Source organism: Miscanthus floridulus, chromosome 12 (assembly GCF_019320115.1).
Source record: "Miscanthus floridulus cultivar M001 chromosome 12, ASM1932011v1, whole genome shotgun sequence".
Lineage (NCBI taxonomy): Eukaryota > Viridiplantae > Streptophyta > Magnoliopsida > Poales > Poaceae > Miscanthus > Miscanthus floridulus.
The window spans coordinates 57043617-57060675 of record NC_089591.1 but is presented as its reverse complement, the minus strand read 5'-3'; the positions used below and the strand labels follow the sequence as shown (position 1 = coordinate 57060675).

General features: G+C 39.9%; 1 protein-coding gene across 1 annotated transcript; it reads left to right on the top strand.

Annotated features, from left to right (window-relative positions):
- Positions 1-355: 355 nt before the first annotated feature.
- Positions 356-17032, top strand: LOC136496729 (DNA mismatch repair protein MSH1, mitochondrial-like). The gene is given in 23 exon segments (XM_066492482.1): positions 356-637; positions 1166-1298; positions 1387-1484; positions 1593-1668; positions 2181-2300; positions 2422-2469; positions 3163-3227; positions 5200-5285; positions 5855-6019; positions 6513-6622; positions 7376-7481; positions 7574-7649; positions 8392-8462; positions 9113-9180; positions 10566-10739; positions 11522-11728; positions 11973-12229; positions 12597-12740; positions 13271-13322; positions 14619-14891; positions 14893-14919; positions 15595-16302; positions 16406-17032. Coding segments are annotated over 23 exon segments (3408 nt in total). The 5' UTR covers positions 356-527; the 3' UTR covers positions 16640-17032.
- The last annotated feature ends 27 nt before the right edge of the window (positions 17033-17059 follow it).

The window sequence follows — 17059 nt, the reverse complement described above, 5'->3', positions numbered from 1 at the left end:
CTTTATATGTCGAAACTGGAAAATCAGACTGCATTTAGAGATCAAATTGATTTTTTTACTTTTTTTTTTTTTTTTTTTTGGAAACAAGCATAAAGATAGGCCCGTTTCAGAAGTCAGAACTCTCAGAAGTCAGAACTGAGAAGTGAGAACGCAAAACGCTCCTGCCTCCTGGGCCTGCCAGCGCCCGCGAACCGAGAGCCCGTGACCCCAGCGGGCCCAACTAGTCAACCGCAAGACGAGAGTCGAAAGGCGTGCGCACTACCCCGAGAAACGTGCGACAGGAACCTCCCCTTCCCGGCCTGGCTGGCGGCTTCCGCGGTTCCCCCAGTCCGCCTCCTTCACTGCCGCTCGCGCCCCGACACACCTGAAAAACCCCACCTCTCCCCTCCGCTCCGCCTCTCTCGCCCTCCACTTCCCACGACCCACGCCGCCTCCCATTCCAGTTCAGTTCCAGCGTGGACACGACGCCAGCGCGGAGACCCGCGCCTCCAAGCACTAGCCCCCCGTTGTTCTTCCGCGCCGGCGCCATGCACCGGGTGCTCGTGAGCTCGCTCGTGACCGCCACGCCGCGGTGGCTCCCGCTCGCCGACTCCATCCTCCGGCGCCGCCGCCCGCGTTGCTCCCCTCTTCCCATGCTGTGAGCTTCGCTGTCTCCCTATGACCCTATCTCTGGGGCACTGGGCGTGTTTCAGTCTGTTTATCCCCTCCTGTGAGGGGATTGTTTTTCCGGGGGGTTTCTCTTCTTTTTTGGTTGTGGACGCCGTTGAGCATGAACCCCGCAATCCGACGGCATTGGTGCGGATTCAGAGTGCGGCCACTGCATTGAGCTGGTTTTAAGCGACTTCGTGGATGCTTTGAGCGAATCGCTAAAAGAACGTGATTCCATTGGAAACCGAGAACTAACTTGATTACTGCCTGATTAGAGCGGCCTGAAACTCTGACTAAAGTAGCAGTGTCCGCGTTTGGATCATTGGCATAAAATTTGAATTGTATTTATATTGATCCTCGTAGCTTAATAAGGAACATGCAATTCAGTTTGGTATGGCACAGATGTGTAATGTGACTTGATAGGTGGCAAATTGTTGCCCCATGTACCTGAAACGACTTTGTATTGCACCATGACCCATTAACATTGCCTCATAATCTTGATGATCCTTTGCTCCAGGCTATTCGACCGGAGGGCTTGGTCCAAACCAAGGAAGGTCTCACGGGGCCTTTCAATGGCGTGTAGGAAAGCTAACAAACAGGGAGAATATTGTGATGAAAGCATGCTGTCGCATTTTATGTGGTGGAAAGAGGTTTTTGCAAACAGCTGATATCTCTACTCCATGCACCAAGGCTGTTTCTTCTGTTATGTATTGATTCTATACTATCTGATGTTTTCAGAAAATGGAGAGGTGCAGAAAACCATCATCCATACAATTGACCCAGAGGCTTGTGTATTCGAATATATTAGGGTTGGATCCGAATTTAAGAAATGGAAGGTGAGGCATATGCTTTGTGCACGGCTAACATAATTATGCTCTTTTTCTTTCTATCTTCAAAGGTTCACATGATGTTATCACTGACACAATACCGGACTATTTTTTCAGCTTGAAAGATGGAACCCTGAACAAGGAGATTTTACTGTTTAAATCAAAATTTCCTCGTGAGGTTCTACTTTGCAGAGTATGTTACAATCTAACGTTCCATTAAGTTTTATGTTTTTGATGATTCTCTGAATAAAAATCCAGTATTCCATAGACTTTTAGTGGAAGGGAAAATAAATCTAAACGCTGCCAAACCCGACATACCTTGTTATAATCATCTCATCTATGCTACCTGTAGCAGGGATCTGGGTGACATGTGATACCGTGCTATATGCACTTTGCTAGGTATTTGCCATCTCACATGTAGTTGTATTCAGTTTGCGACTAGAGGTGCATGGAACTATACATTCTATTTGTTTTACCTCACAGCCCTCAATATAATTGGACTCACTTTCAGCATTTTATCAGAATAGCATCCAGAAGTATTATATTGCTCTCTGTTGTCGTTAATTTATTCTCTCCGATCCAAGATGTGAAATTTATTTAAGTACATTGACCTTTTATCAACTATCATTAATGTTTTGAATTGTTTTTATAATACTGGAATGGAAATAATAACAATTTATCATATTCGATGATTTTGTTACTCAGGTAGGAGATTTCTATGAAGCTATCGGTTTTGATGCATGTATTCTCGTAGAGCATGCAGGCTTAAATCCTTTTGGAGGTTTGCGTTCTGACAGTATTCCTAAAGCTGGGTGTCCAGTCGTGGTATGCTATTGTATAGCATTTTTCTGCTCTGTATTTTTTATTTGCTACCAAAGTTCTTGGAGAGTCACCAATGTATTAGTATTTGTAGTATGATGAAGTAACTGAAGAATTTCACTTGCAGAATTTACGGCAGACATTGGATGATTTGACTCGATGTGGTTATTCTGTGGTAAAGTCATTTCCCATTTGCCTGACACAATGCATTCATCGATACTCATTGTTGGCTGTAACATATGAATGTAAATGCCTCTGTAAATTCTAAAAATACTAAAATAACTGTTCCAACAACCCATAAGTGCTCTGCAACTGTAGGAGCTGTGGCAAGCTTGTCTGGAGTTGTAGTGGCAAGCTTATTCGGGTTTTATACAACAGTCAGGATGCAATTACTTGATTGTCTTGTACTTCTTTTTTCACTCATTGCATGGCACAAATTCATAAGGCATGTCAGAAATTTCTTGTTAGATATTTTTTTTTTCTCAAACAACGCAGGAGAACTGCATGTCATTTTATTAAGAAGAAAATCTTGTCAGATAATTGAAATGAGCTTTCACAAATGATTTGCTCTGATGATCATGTATATATCTATATTGTATATTTTTATAAAAGTTCATGTGGAATGACCATTAACATACACTTTGAATGTGCTGGGTTGCCTATGGTTGACATGGCTCAAATATTTCTGCCATTCCTCTTACAAATTATTCAGTTATGAGCAGTCTTTAATTATGCAGTGTAGATTATGCATGTTGATTTTGTTTCAATTATTTTTTGCATTTTAAGTAAACTTTAACCACTCAAGATCCTGATGTTAATTTTGTTGTTGACATTTTAAGTTATTTTGTCTGATAATTTAATCTTGCAGTGCATAGTTGAGGAAATTCAAGGCCCAACACAAGCCCGTGCTCGGAAAAGTCGATTTATTTCTGGGTAATAGCACATCTATTGTATAGATTTTTGAAATTGTGCTAAGCACTTTTATTTTCTTCTGGGGCATGGTTGATATTTGATATAGTTACTGTTTCAAAATGTTGATACAGTACTGTTTGGTATGTGCATAGGCTCTTCAATATGAGTCTTGAATACAACTTGCTTATTTTGGCCTGTTGCTACTGCTGTTTTATCAAGGTTGTACCTACCTTATTGATGTTTTTACGTATCCAGAAGTTCTCTGGAGAGAACTCTGCACCCATTATTTGATAATAGGGAATACTTGGGTGGTAGATTCAGGAGCAGGTTGGTCTGGAGTTTCATAAGTTTTTTCATGTATATAACTGTATCATATTGTGCATGATTGTTCGTCCTTGTGATGCATACTTGTTTATTGTAACTATCATCAAAGTCCACAACAAGATGATGGATTAATTGTTTGTTTCTTTGCTGTCCTCAAATACATTCACCCACGACATAAGTCTTATTTACCAAAAAATGAACCCAGCTTGACTGGGGATGGCTCCAACAGTGGCCCCTACTTGTGATTTGAGGGTTTCTCCTACTTTTGAGGGCCTTGTTTACTGGGCTGAACTCCTTAGCCCTCAAATTAGGGTCCCTACTTTTTTGGGACCTACTTGTCAGTTACATTACTATTTTTTTTTATTAATTTCCCCTCTCCTATGCCCCTCCGGTCCCTCGCCAGGGACGAGGGGCTCGCTGGGGAGGAGGCCAGGGATGAGGGCTTTGCTGGGAGGAGAACCTCGACGGGGAGGGGCGGACTTGGCCTTGGTGGCAGTGCAGCAGGTGGGGAGGACCTTGACGGGGAGGGGCAGGCCGGCCTCAGTGGCGGCGTGGTGGGAGGGAACAGGGCGCAGGAGAGGATGACAAAAAGACGCGCAGGAGGGAGTTGGTGCGGGGAATTTTTTTTGGAAGAAGTAGGGAGGGGGGAAGATTTGGGGCCCTATTGAATTTTTTTGTTGCTATATGGCACCAAAAACTAGAATAGGGGCCCTGTTTAGGATCCCTGTTGGAGATGCTCTAATATATTTCAACACCATTCCTCACTTCTGGACTCCGCTAGGCTTATAAATTGACTTGAAGTGGATCTTTTTAAAATTGCATTCACCATGTTGCATATGCAGATTTATATTGTTTCTTACCATGTCGAGTTTTATGCAATGACTAGTTTAACCTGAAGCTTAAGCTATCGAGAACATGTGGGCAATGCCAAAGGGTGCCTAGCTCAAACGGTTAGGTGACTCAGCGGCACTCCTTAGGTCCTGGGTTCGACTCCCCGTGGGAGCGAATTTCAGGCCGAGGTTAAAAAAATCCCCTCGTCCGTCCCCATAACCAAAGCACTGGGGGGCACCGGCCCAATTCTCACTTGGGCGACTGGAAAGCCACCGTGTAAGGGTGGGGGCGGGGGTTCGGGGTTTTCTCGGCCGGGTGAGAAGGTCCTTCTTATTTGTAATGCTGCGGGGGCAGTCTTAACCCCCCCGGTCGAGGGTTTTTTTTTTTTTTAGAACATGTGGGCAATATACTTCTATACTCCTCATGTCTAGGCTCCAGTGGGCCTGCGCTGATGATTGCATTGTTAATAGGACTTCGCCAAATATATGACTGGCAATAATAAATATTTCAGAGGAAGGCACCTTATGGTGTGCTGCAGGTGCTAAGGAGTTACACAAAATAACTATGGTCTAGACTGTAACCTTCTAGTGGTCGTCTCTCCTTTTGTTTCACTGGCACACATGTAATCTCTTTATTGTGTGCTTTTTGGTGTCTTGTGCTATAAATATCGAACCTTTCTTGTTTGTTAATGAAAAGATATGGAGCTCTCATTCATGTTCGAGAAAAAAAAACTGATAGTTGGCGGGCAATATCAAGAACTTACACTGCTTCTATTCTTTCTGGTTTGATAGTTTATTCAATTCATAATCTTAAAGTTTTTGCCTATTCTTTCTTACAGGCATGCCCATCCTGGTAGTCCTTATGTATTTGGTCTTGCTGAAGTAGACCATGATGTAGAGTTCCCTGATCCGATGCCTGTTGTTGGTATGTTTTGCTTGTATGTTTATATTCAGTAACTCCAAACTTTCCATTCTGTTTTAGCTGACAATCATCTTGTCACTCTCTTCTTCATAGAATTTTACTGTAAAGGATGTTAGTATGTTACACATTTATTCACTGTGTGTTACTAGAAAGTAAATGACATCATGCATAAAATTGGAGTGGTGAATGGTCTAGTCAGTCGTATGATATGGATTGCTCATATATTTTCTTGGGTAATATGTTGATTTTTAATGAATTTTGGATTAGATAATCCCGGATCTATATAGAGATTTCTTATAGTTTCTTTATGCTGATATTGAATATAAATGTCTTGTAATAATATATACATTGCTATAAAATTTCTGTGTTTGTGACCCATCTAGCTCCCTGTAACACATTTGCACAATTGTGTTCCTGGAAGGTATATGTGACTTTTAAAGGTTTAAGTTTTAAAGTATGTCAACATTTCTGTGTGTTTGCACAACTTTTGAATTCCCTAGTCAAATACTGAATTTCATGAGGCCATTGGATGCTGATTTGAGATAGTACATCATGGTGTTCTCATTCATCAGGGATTTCACATTCTGCAAAAGGTTATTGCTTGATATCTGTGCTAGAGACAATGAAAACTTATTCAGCTGAGGAGGGCTTAACAGAGGAGGCTATTGTTACTAAGCTCCGCATATGCCGTTATCATCATCTTTACCTTCACAATTCTTTGAAGAATAATTCTTCAGGTTGGGATTTGTATTCTTGAGCATTTTTTTTTTTTTTTGCATTTGTTTTATCTACAAACAAGTATTCTGGAATCTGATATCAGAATCTCTAACTTGTGCTGTTATTATTGTCTGTTTCAATTTCAGAAGAAACCATATGACCCATGTTTCACTAAAATCTTTAGAATTAATAATACATGGAATAGCATTTTTTATTTTATAGTTGAGCTTTGTTTCTTGAAACATGTGTGATGTGATGCAAACCAGTTATGTGTCCACACCATTTTCTACATGTATTATGGAATTAGTTTATGTTAGAAATATTTTAATATATTTCGTTGGTATCTCTTTGCTGCATGATGCAAGAAGTTCTGCTTATAAGAACAGTAATGTAATACATGGAAGTAGAGTTGATATTTTCATTAGCACTATAATATGCATCCACAGATCCAGCCAGTATCTCTCATGGTTTTGAACTTTGCTCTTTCTAATATATTCTATCATTTGTTTGCAGGGACATCACGCTGGGGTGAATTCGGTGAAGGAGGGCTCTTGTGGGGAGAGTGCAGTGGGAAATCCTTTGAGTGGTTTGACGGTTCACCTATTCAAGAACTTTTATGCAAGGTCTGTGACTTGTCTCTTATTGTCATTTTAGGAGAACCATAAGGTATGGACCTATAGTAAATACAACAACAACAACAAAGCCTTTAAGTCCCAAACAAGTTGGGGTAGGCTAGAGTTGAAACCCAACAGAAGCAATCAAGGTTCAGGCACGTGAATAGCTGTTTTCCAAGCACTCCTATCTAAGGCTAAGTCTTTGGGTATATTCCATCCTTTCAAATCTCCTTTTATTGCCTCTACCCAAGTCAACTTCGGTCTTCCTCTGCCTCTCTTCACGTTACTATCCTGGCTTAGGATTCCACTACGCACCGGTGCCTCTGGAGGTCTCCGTTGGACATGTCCAAACCATCTCAACCGGTGTTGGACATGTCCAAACCTATAGTAAATACAACCATACAAATTACGAAGGGTCTAAAAGACCAGAGTATCAACATTATTCAAGTTCTACAATACAAGAAAGCAAAGCCTCAAATGGTTTACCTGAAAGAGGTCGGTTGACTAGGAATTTCCAGCTTTTAGTTCGCAGAAATTGGATCCCAAAACCTCTTCCCAAATGGTCCCTAAGGAATTGCAATTGGAATTATTCTCATTGTGGATGATGTGTGGTCTGTGGTCTCATTCATTTTGATGTGTTAGAACGGTTTTTGCTGAGTTTATGGAGCTTTTAATGTCCCTCTTGCTAGTGTCTATTCTGTATTTTTCATTGAGCTTTATATATTGGTTCTTATAAGTTATAACTCGATTTAATTTGGTAAGGTACGGGAAATATATGGCCTTGATGAGAAAACTGTTTTTCGCAATGTCACCGTCTCATTGGAAGGCAGGCCCCAACCTCTTTATCTTGGAACTGCTACTCAAATTGGTATGCTGCAGATTTCTTTAATATAGCTGATCTTTTTCAAGAGCCTTCGGAAGTCGATGTATCTTAATATTTCTGTATTTCATGCGCTGTAGGAGTCATACCAACTGAGGGAATACCGAGTTTGCTAAAAATGGCGCTCCCTTCAAATTGTGGCGGGCTTCCATCAATGTATGCATTGCGGCTATTTGTTGAATCAATTATCCAGCACGTTAGAAGATCTTTCCATGCTGGTTATTGAGATAATCAGATAACTCACTAAATTTTGGCGAGGATTCTGTTCAAAAATTTTCCCACCTATATTGAATAAGGAAACTTGAGCGGTATACAGCTGACCTACCTACTAAATATAATTGAAAGTGTCACACGACAATTAATAGAGCATCACTATCTGTTTAGGCAATCTATTCAGGGATATGGTGCAAAACAATCTTGTTTGGTACCACTGGCGACGAATCCATTTTTTGTGTCACCCCATTTTGAGGACTCACAGAAATATGGTCTTATCACTTTAGCAAGTCAATTTAGGTGTTCAAAAGCTTCGTTCTTTTGCTCCTGTAGGCAATAGTTTCCTACAAATACCCATATTTTGTTATCAATTCCACTACCTGTTAGTTGCTCAGGCACCTAAAAAAATTGGGCATTAATTACTTGTTATGAAACCCAGTTTAAACAACTTTCTTACCTCGAACTTTACTATTGAAATTTTAAAAGTAGCAACTGCTGTTAGACATCACTTGAGAATTTCTACAGTGCCCTGCAACTGGTCTTTTGTGCAAACTGTCATCGCGCAATGCATTGTGTTATGGCACAAGGGATGGGTTTATATAAGATACTGGCATGGCCTTTTCAATTCAATGGTTATGTGGGCTGGCTTTAGTTCGTGAGATGTGCCTTGTATTATTATATGCAGGTATATTAGAGATCTTCTTCTTAATCCTCCATCATTTGATGTTGCGGCAGCGGATCCAAGGTACCTCAAAAGTTGTAATTCATTCATGGAAAGCCTAGCTTGAGAGTTGGAACATTAAGTTCATCGTGCAATAAAAAATACATATCTGATTCTGAAAGAACCTCAATTTGTGTTTACAAATTATTAAATATTGTACATGAATGATTTCACAAAAGGGGATACAAAGGAGAAGCACTACATATAATTTAGCTTGTTTTGATTGCTGAATCTTTGCGCTCTCCTCTTTGTAACTACATTGTGTTTATTTGAATATTATGACTTAAAACAAACGCTCCTGTCTTTGTGCAGAGCTGCGTTAGAAAACCATTTCACGTGTGGAACATGCGAGCTATTTTGTTAAACCTAAGTTAATGTTGCATAGGTACTGTAGGATCATCAGAACAATTTGCTTATGGTTTCTGCAAAGAAGTTTGCCTAATTTCAGGGTCTGAGGCTCTGAGCTTCTGTTTGTGATACAGTTTTAGATTCTTTTATTCTGGGTATTTCCCAACATTAATTCTTGGATGTTTGAAAAACGGCCATGTTGTACTTTTGATGTTTCCCTGCTTTCCAGAAACATTACTGCTTGTGTTTTGGTATCATGTTTTAAAGACTTTTACTCATTTTGATGGCAATGTTAGCTCCAGTGCTAGATTATGACCCATTTATAACTTTGTCGCAGAGGCTTGCAGGCTTATGGTCAGCATAACTTGTTCCGTTCCTGAATTTACTTGCATATCAGCAGCAAAGGTTGCTTCTCTATATTCCTGGAGAAAATATGCACAATTGTCCCATCAGTTATCCTATGAACTATTTGCCTTCGATGCAATTTGATTCTTGAGAACTGAATTTGATATTTTTATGAATTTTGAGTTTTTGACCCTAGCAGCTTCATGACCCTCATGCCAGTTAAATATAAGAATAAATTGGCCAGCCTTGCATGAAGTACCTTTTCTGTTTACTTATATATATGACCAAAGAGCGACAATCAATTGGCCAGCGTTGCCTCTTATAGAAATCCATATCTTTTAGAGCAAAAGTGTCCAGCTAGCAGCACTATTTCTTCCTCAGAATCGTTCATAAAACTTGTCTAACTCACTGTAGTTATACAATTCCTCCATTTTATATTGGGCTTGCTCTTCTGCTTTTGTTGATTGACATATGGTATTATGCACTGACCAAGGTAGCATGTCTGATACTTTGTCTTATATGACACTATAGATTGTGCTCTAATTGCAAGGCAGCCGACACAAAGCAGATATTAATGAAGGAAACAACAATTTATAGGATTATAGGACGGAAATTTGCATGGTCATTTGGTCATCCTGTGTTCATAACTTCATATAAAATGTCCGCATAATATTAGTGCAAAGTGTTTCATGCATTGAATCCACCATCCTATGAGAGATTTGGCATGCATTTAGAGGGAATAACCAAAGTAGTATTGAAGGTCATTTGCGAATTATGTCAAGTCAAATTATACTAGAAGCATACCCCGCACGTTGCTGTGGGAATTGCAGATTAGTGGATCCGTGGCATGTTGACGTGGACAACAAAATGCTTGTGTCTTACTGACGTGGACATCACAATTGCATGTGCTAGTGGATTTTAATTGCATGTGATAGTGCATTGGGGTGAGGTGGACACCTTGCATGTTGAGATACATAGCTAGTGGGGTTTAGGATTATAAGAGATACAGATATAGATATAGATTTAGAGAAATCATGTGTGCAACTTAGATCAGAAGTTACCCAATCACTTTTAAATAGGAGTTACAACAAGCAAGACCATCATAATCACCTCAATGCCACACGGAGCCAAAAGTCACTTGATGGGTCAACATATTTCCTTTTTTTCAATTGATTGTTAACATCCTGTTAACCTTCAGAGCCTGCATCCTATGGTTCTTGTTCTTACTACTTTCCTTCAACTTTTATTTCTATTATGAAAATTTATTATCTACTGTTACCTGATGCTTATCGATGTAGATGCTATCCTGGATTCTAATCCATTTCACTTTGACCCTTTGACATTCATGACAGCAATATATTTCATGTAGCAGCTTCCTACTTAATTGTGTTGTACTTTGTTTCATTTATTTGACTAATACTGATTGAATAATGTTGATTTTACAGCTTGTGAAGCTACTTGAGTCCAAAGAGGTCAATCACATTGAATTTTGTAGAATAAAAAATGTCGTTGATGAGATTATGCTCATGAATAGGAATGCTGAGCTTTCTGCAATCCTGAACGAATTGCTGGTACCTGGTTCTGTGGCTACTGGTTTGAAAGTTGAAGCTGGTATGCTAGTAAGTGCTATTTGAAACTTTAAAGTTTCTTCTTGTAATTTAGATTTTGCCTATAATGCACCACTTTTGTTACTGTGCTCCTTTGTGTATCTTTTTCTTTGATATGCATGTGGTGTACAACAACAACAACAACAACAAAGCCTTTAAGTCCCAAACAAGTTGGGGTAGGCTAGAGTTGAAACCCAGCAGAAGCAATCAAGGTTCAGGCACGTGAATAGCTGTTTTCCAAGCACTCCTATCTAAGGCTAAGTCTTTGGGTATATTCTATCCTTTCAAGTCTCCTTTTATTGCCTCTACCCAAGTCAACTTCGGTCTTCCTTTGCCTCTCTTCACGTTACTATCCCGGCTTAGGATTCCACTACGCACCGGTGCCTCTGGAGGTCTCCGTTGGACATGTCCAAACCATCTCAACTGGTGTTGGACAAGCTTTTCTTCAATTGGTGCTATCCCTAATCTATCACGTATATCATCGTTCCGAACTCGATCCCTTCTTGTATGACCGCAAATCCAACGCAACATACGCATTTCCGCGACAGTTATCTGTTGAACATGTCTTTTCGTAGGCCAACATTCTGCACCATACAACATAGCAGGTCTAATCGCCATCCTATAAAACTTGCCGTTTAGCTTCTGTGGTACCCTTTTGTCACATAGGACACCAGATGCTTGGCGCCACTTCATACATGGATGATATTTTTTATATCCCTCATTTTATTTTGTATAGTTGAGTTTCCCCTCTGTTTCATTATTGATCTGGAACATTTCCTTTTATCCTTCTGCAGATGAACGAATGTAGCGTTATTTCACAACGAATAGCTGAAGTGATTTCTTTAGGTGTTGAAAGTGATCAGGCAGTAACCTCATTGGAATATATTCCAAAGGAGTTCTTCAATGATATGGAGTCGTCTTGGAAGGGGCGTGTGAAAAGAATCCATGCTGAAGAAGAGTTTGCAAATGTTGATAGAGCTGCTGAGGCATTATCAATTGCGGTGGGTTCTGAGCAATCCTTCTACCTTTAAAATTTTCCTGCTCTTGTCTTCTTGCATAAGTATGTTCACTATCCCTTGATGCCATCTATATATTGAGTTATTGAATAGTCTACAACCACTGCCATGGTTTCCATTGTGGGATATGATGCTGCTATATTAGCAGGATGCGGCATGATTTTCATATTTGCATTTCCTTGGACTGATCAATTGCCTGGGGATATGCTAATTCATATTGTGGTTTTAGGTCATTGAGGATTTTATGCCAATTATTTCGAGGGTGAAATCTGTAGTGTCTTCAAATGGAGGTTCGAAAGGAGAAATCTGTTATGCAAAAGAACATGAAGCTGTTTGGTTTAAAGGAAAGCGATTCATACCAACTGTATGGGCTAACACACCTGGTGAGCAGCAAATAAAACGACTGAAGCCTGCAATTGATTCAAAAGGCAGAAAGGTTGGGGAGGAATGGTTTACAACAAGCAAAGTTGAGAATGCTTTAGCCAGGTACTGCCTCGCATTATAACTGCTAGAATCTTACAACCTGACTTAACAAACACTTCAGCGATCTTGCACCAACTCAATTTGGTTGAACATTGCATAGTTGGGTGGTTATATGAAACCTTGCCGTGGTCACAGGAAAATGCCACTCCGCATTATTAAAATATGTATTATTCTCATGAAAATGTTGCATTCATTACTTGATTTTATATTGCCTTATATTATCGTGTGTATGTTTGTTCTACTTATTTCAAAAATGTGAATTACCGTACTGTAGTATGTTGATTGGTACACAGTAGAAGCATCCTACATTAAGCTTACTTTCATACATTTTAGGACAAATAATTAATTACACTGATGTTTGTGTGTTCAGGTACCATGAAGCTTGTGATAATGCAAGAAATAAAGTTGTTGAGCTGTTGAGAGGGCTTTCAAGTGAATTGCAGGACAAAATTAACATACTTGTCTTTTGCTCAACACTGCTCATCATTGCAAAAGCACTTTTTGGTCACGTTAGGTGATTCTTTTTGTCCTTGCTTTTAGCCACAGTTCGTTATTTATTGTGTGCTTTCTTTCCCATCAATATATAATGTGGATAAAGTCTACGTTCTTGCTATTCTTCGAAGGTTCAAATTGTTTGAGTTAGTTTGACGGAAAATTGTACTTGGGATTTAAATCTGACCCAATGATCATCAAATTGAACACTTTCATGGTGATTAAATGACTGGTGGTTTCGCATAAAAGCCTGGTTTGGTATCAGTTGTGAGCCGTCTGCCTAGTTGGTCACCAAAATTAGCTTCCTTGTGAAACTTGTTGAATTTCTTATTATGCTGCAATATGAAACCTGACATTGGGTGTATCTATGTTTTATTTAGTTTAAATATTTGCCAACAGCTCAGAGCCTATTGGGAAAAAAAAAATACATTGTGTTTGGTATTTGGCAAAGGCAGAACGTTTTCAGTTCTGCAACTGATTATATTGTTGCCTGCCAATCTGTCTATGCACTGGTCTTATTCATGTTTTTTTTTTCTTTTTTATCTTGAGCAGTGAGGCTCGAAGAAGAGGCTGGATGCTTCCTACTATATCTCCCTTGTCAAAGGTTATATTTTGAACCATGTTTCTGTCCTTTGAGTTCACTTCCCTCCTCCCTCTGTCCATCCATCCATCCATCCATCCATGAGTTACTGTGTCTGCTATCCTAGATGCCAAATTTTACTTCATGTCATGCTTTTATGGATTTATAAGTAGCCATGTGTAATTTTTATTCATACATATGCTAGTCCAGTTACAACAGGCTTCAACTTTGTATGATGATATTATATATTTGTATTTGTTTTAACCACTCCCTCCATCCAAGATTGATCAACGCATAACATGCCCTAGCCCCCAATGAGTAGTAATTTTTTTTAGGTCGTGCTCAATTTTCTTTGTAACAATTACAGGTGAGTATGTCATCCATAAGCTGGGGGTTAGTGTGTGTTGTAATCAGGGTTCCTTACTCCTTTTTCCTCTAATATGATATAATGATACACAGCTCTTCTGTGTGTTCGAGAAAAAACATCAACACATAACATATGGGCACTGAGACCAAGGAGTATTAGGTGGTGCCTGTAACGCATTTTGCTCCCTGCGCAAAACCGTTTCCCTGCAACTTCCTTTTATTGCCCCTGCGCATCGCATTAACTCCACATCCATATGAACTGATGAAGCAACAAAACCCGATACAGACCATGTGGCTGAACTGTTATATGCTGATCAAAATTGGCAACAAAATCCGAGACAATTCCATCTTTTGCTTATCCGTTGATCATTGTTGGATGGAGGGACAACTGTTATCTGAAGTTTTGGATCTTACATAGACATGACAACTGCTTCTTAAGTTGAAAACTTCGTAATTCATGCCCTCTTATAAGCTCATTAGATGTTGGAACTTCTCAAGTTTGACTGGCTATTATGTGGACCTTACCCTTTCTTATGTCAGGATAGTTCATATGCATAATCCACTAATCTATTTAAATCGAAACTTCCTTATACTTGTTAATAACTCATCGCCTTTGAATCTTTTTATGAGATGATCACTGTTATATCTTGTATTGCTTCTGCACTAGTTTAACTAGGTTTTATCATCGACCACGAGTCAGTCTAGTGGCTAGCAAATTTTCCTTCAGTGTGCTATAGGAGCTGCAAATTTTTGTTGACCTGGCAATAAATTGTCAACTACAAATTATTGTACTTATTTTTGGTTAATAAGAATTGACATAGTTTTGTTCGACCAGCCATGTTTAGAAGATGCCAGGCTTGAGCTGTGCCATTTATACTTCATACAATTTCCAGATGACATGTCCCTTTCTTACAATATTTTCTGCTTACAAACCTTGATTTTACTTGTGTATAGGACTGTGTTGTAGAGGAAAGTTCAAGTGCAATGGATTTAGTAGGACTCTTTCCTTACTGGCTTGATGTTAATCAAGGAAATGCGATATTGAATGATGTCCACATGCACTCTTTATTTGTTCTTACTGGCCCAAATGGTGGTGGTAAATCTAGTATGTTGCGATCAGTCTGTGCAGCTGTGCTACTTGGAATATGTGGCCTGATGGTACCTTCAACTTCAGCTGTAATCCCACATTTTGATTCCATTATGCTGCATATGAAGGCCTATGATAGTCCCAGCCGACGGGAAAAGTTCATTTCAGGTGCTGATTTTGTAGTTTTCCATTTCTTCTGTCCAATTTGTGCCATTGATATGTTATATTTTCAAATGGATGTCGATGCTGTTCACATTGCAACATCTTAGTTATTTCCATGAATGGAATTTGAACTGCTGAAATTTTGTTAATGCTTTTCTCAACAACGCAGGAGAGCTGCATATTATTTCATTAAGAGAAATAAGATACAAAGGGAAGGCCAAAAAACCAACCCCTCTGAAACACACACCAGGGTTTTAGGTGAACAAATATGCCTCTTTACAAACAAAAAATGACCAGGAAAAGCCTAAGACCTCCAATGATCCAAGACCAGGAATTTTTGTTAATTTGTGGTGTTGCTGTTGTAAACTAATTAGGTTGGTTATTTTTGGTGCTTTATAGTTGTCCAACCTTATTGCCTTTTCCACCAATTGGGTATACTCATTCTCCAACACATTCGTTAACTATTTCATGCTTTTTTTAAACTTGAACTGCGCTTATATCTGTTCTTATATTTTGTGACTTGGATGAAATAACTCATTATGTCATATTAACCATTTGGCTCCCACTTTACATATGATAGATTATTTATTTCTTGATTCTTGATCATTGTTTTTATTTGTGGCTTCTACTGTTCTAACATAAACTGTGGAGTAAATATTTTGTTTTGATTTCCTGTTGCAGATTGAAATGTCGGAGATACGTGCTTTAGTGAGCCGAGCTACTGCTAGGAGTCTTCTTCTGATTGATGAAATATGTAGGGGCACAGAAACTGCAAAAGGAACCTGTATAGCTGGTAGCATCATTGAAAGACTTGATAACGTTGGCTGCCTAGGCATCATATCAACTCACCTGCATGGGATTTTTGACCTGCCTCTCTCACTCAGCAACACTGATTTCAAATCCATGGGAACTGAAGTGGTCGATGGGTGCATTCATCCAACATGGAGACTGATGGATGGCATCTGTAGAGAAAGCCTTGCTTTTCAAACAGCCAGGAGGGAAGGCATGCCTGACTTGATAATCAGAAGGGCTCAGGAGCTATATTTGACTATGAGTACGAATAACAAGCAGACAGCATCAATGGTGCACAATGAGTCTCCTAATGGCAACCCCAGTGTAAATGGCTTGGTTGAGAAGCCTGGATCTCTGAGAAACAGACTAGAAATTCTGCCTGGTACCTTTGAGCCACTGCGGAGGGAAGTTGAGTGTGCTGTTACTATGATATGCAAGAAAAAACTGTTGGACCTTTACAACAAAAGTAGCATCCCAGAACTGGTTGAGGTGGTCTGCGTTGCTGTAGGTGCTAGAGAGCAGCCACCACCTTCCACTGTTGGCAGGTCTAGCATCTATGTTATTATCAGAAGCGACAACAAGCTTTATGTTGGACAGGTAATTTCTTGATCATATTTTTCTGCGTTATTCACTATCTCAGATGTTACTCTGTGGGGGCCATAAAATGCTGACATTGACAGAGACCCTTTTCTGCCTGCAGACGGATGATCTTCTGGGGCGCCTTCACGCCCACAGATCGAATGAAGGCATGCAGGATGCTACGATATTATACATCTTGGTTCCTGGCAAGAGCGTTGCCTGCCAGCTGGAAACTCTTCTCATAAATCAGCTTCCTTCGAGGGGCTTCAAGCTCATCAACAAGGCAGACGGAAAGCATAGGAACTTCGGTATATCTCGAATCTCTGGAGAGGCAATCCCCACCCAACTAAACTAATCAGCTGAAGATCTAATTAGCTAGTCGACACTAGTGAGTCTCATTTTGGCTACTCAGTAGGAGGCAGGAGCTAACTGACACCATGCCGCCCCAATTTTGTTGAATTGATAGTGGTGCTAGCCTTGTGCATAGTAGGGGCATCTTTCCCTTGTCTAAGGATGTAGTACAGTGCAAATGATTAGCAATGCAATGACATTCGCTGTGCAACAGACCATGAGCAGTTGATTCGTTTGTTCAATCAGTGCTTTTGCTCCCAGTGACGTGATAGCCTTGATCACTTCATGTATTAGTAGCTGGGCGCTCCTTTCTAGGTCAGAACAAAACATTGGCGTGGATTAGATTCCAGGGTATGCTTCCGGAGCTCTTTTGAAAATGGGGACGGGTGCTCCCTGTGTACTCTCTCCGTGCTAAAAAAATAAA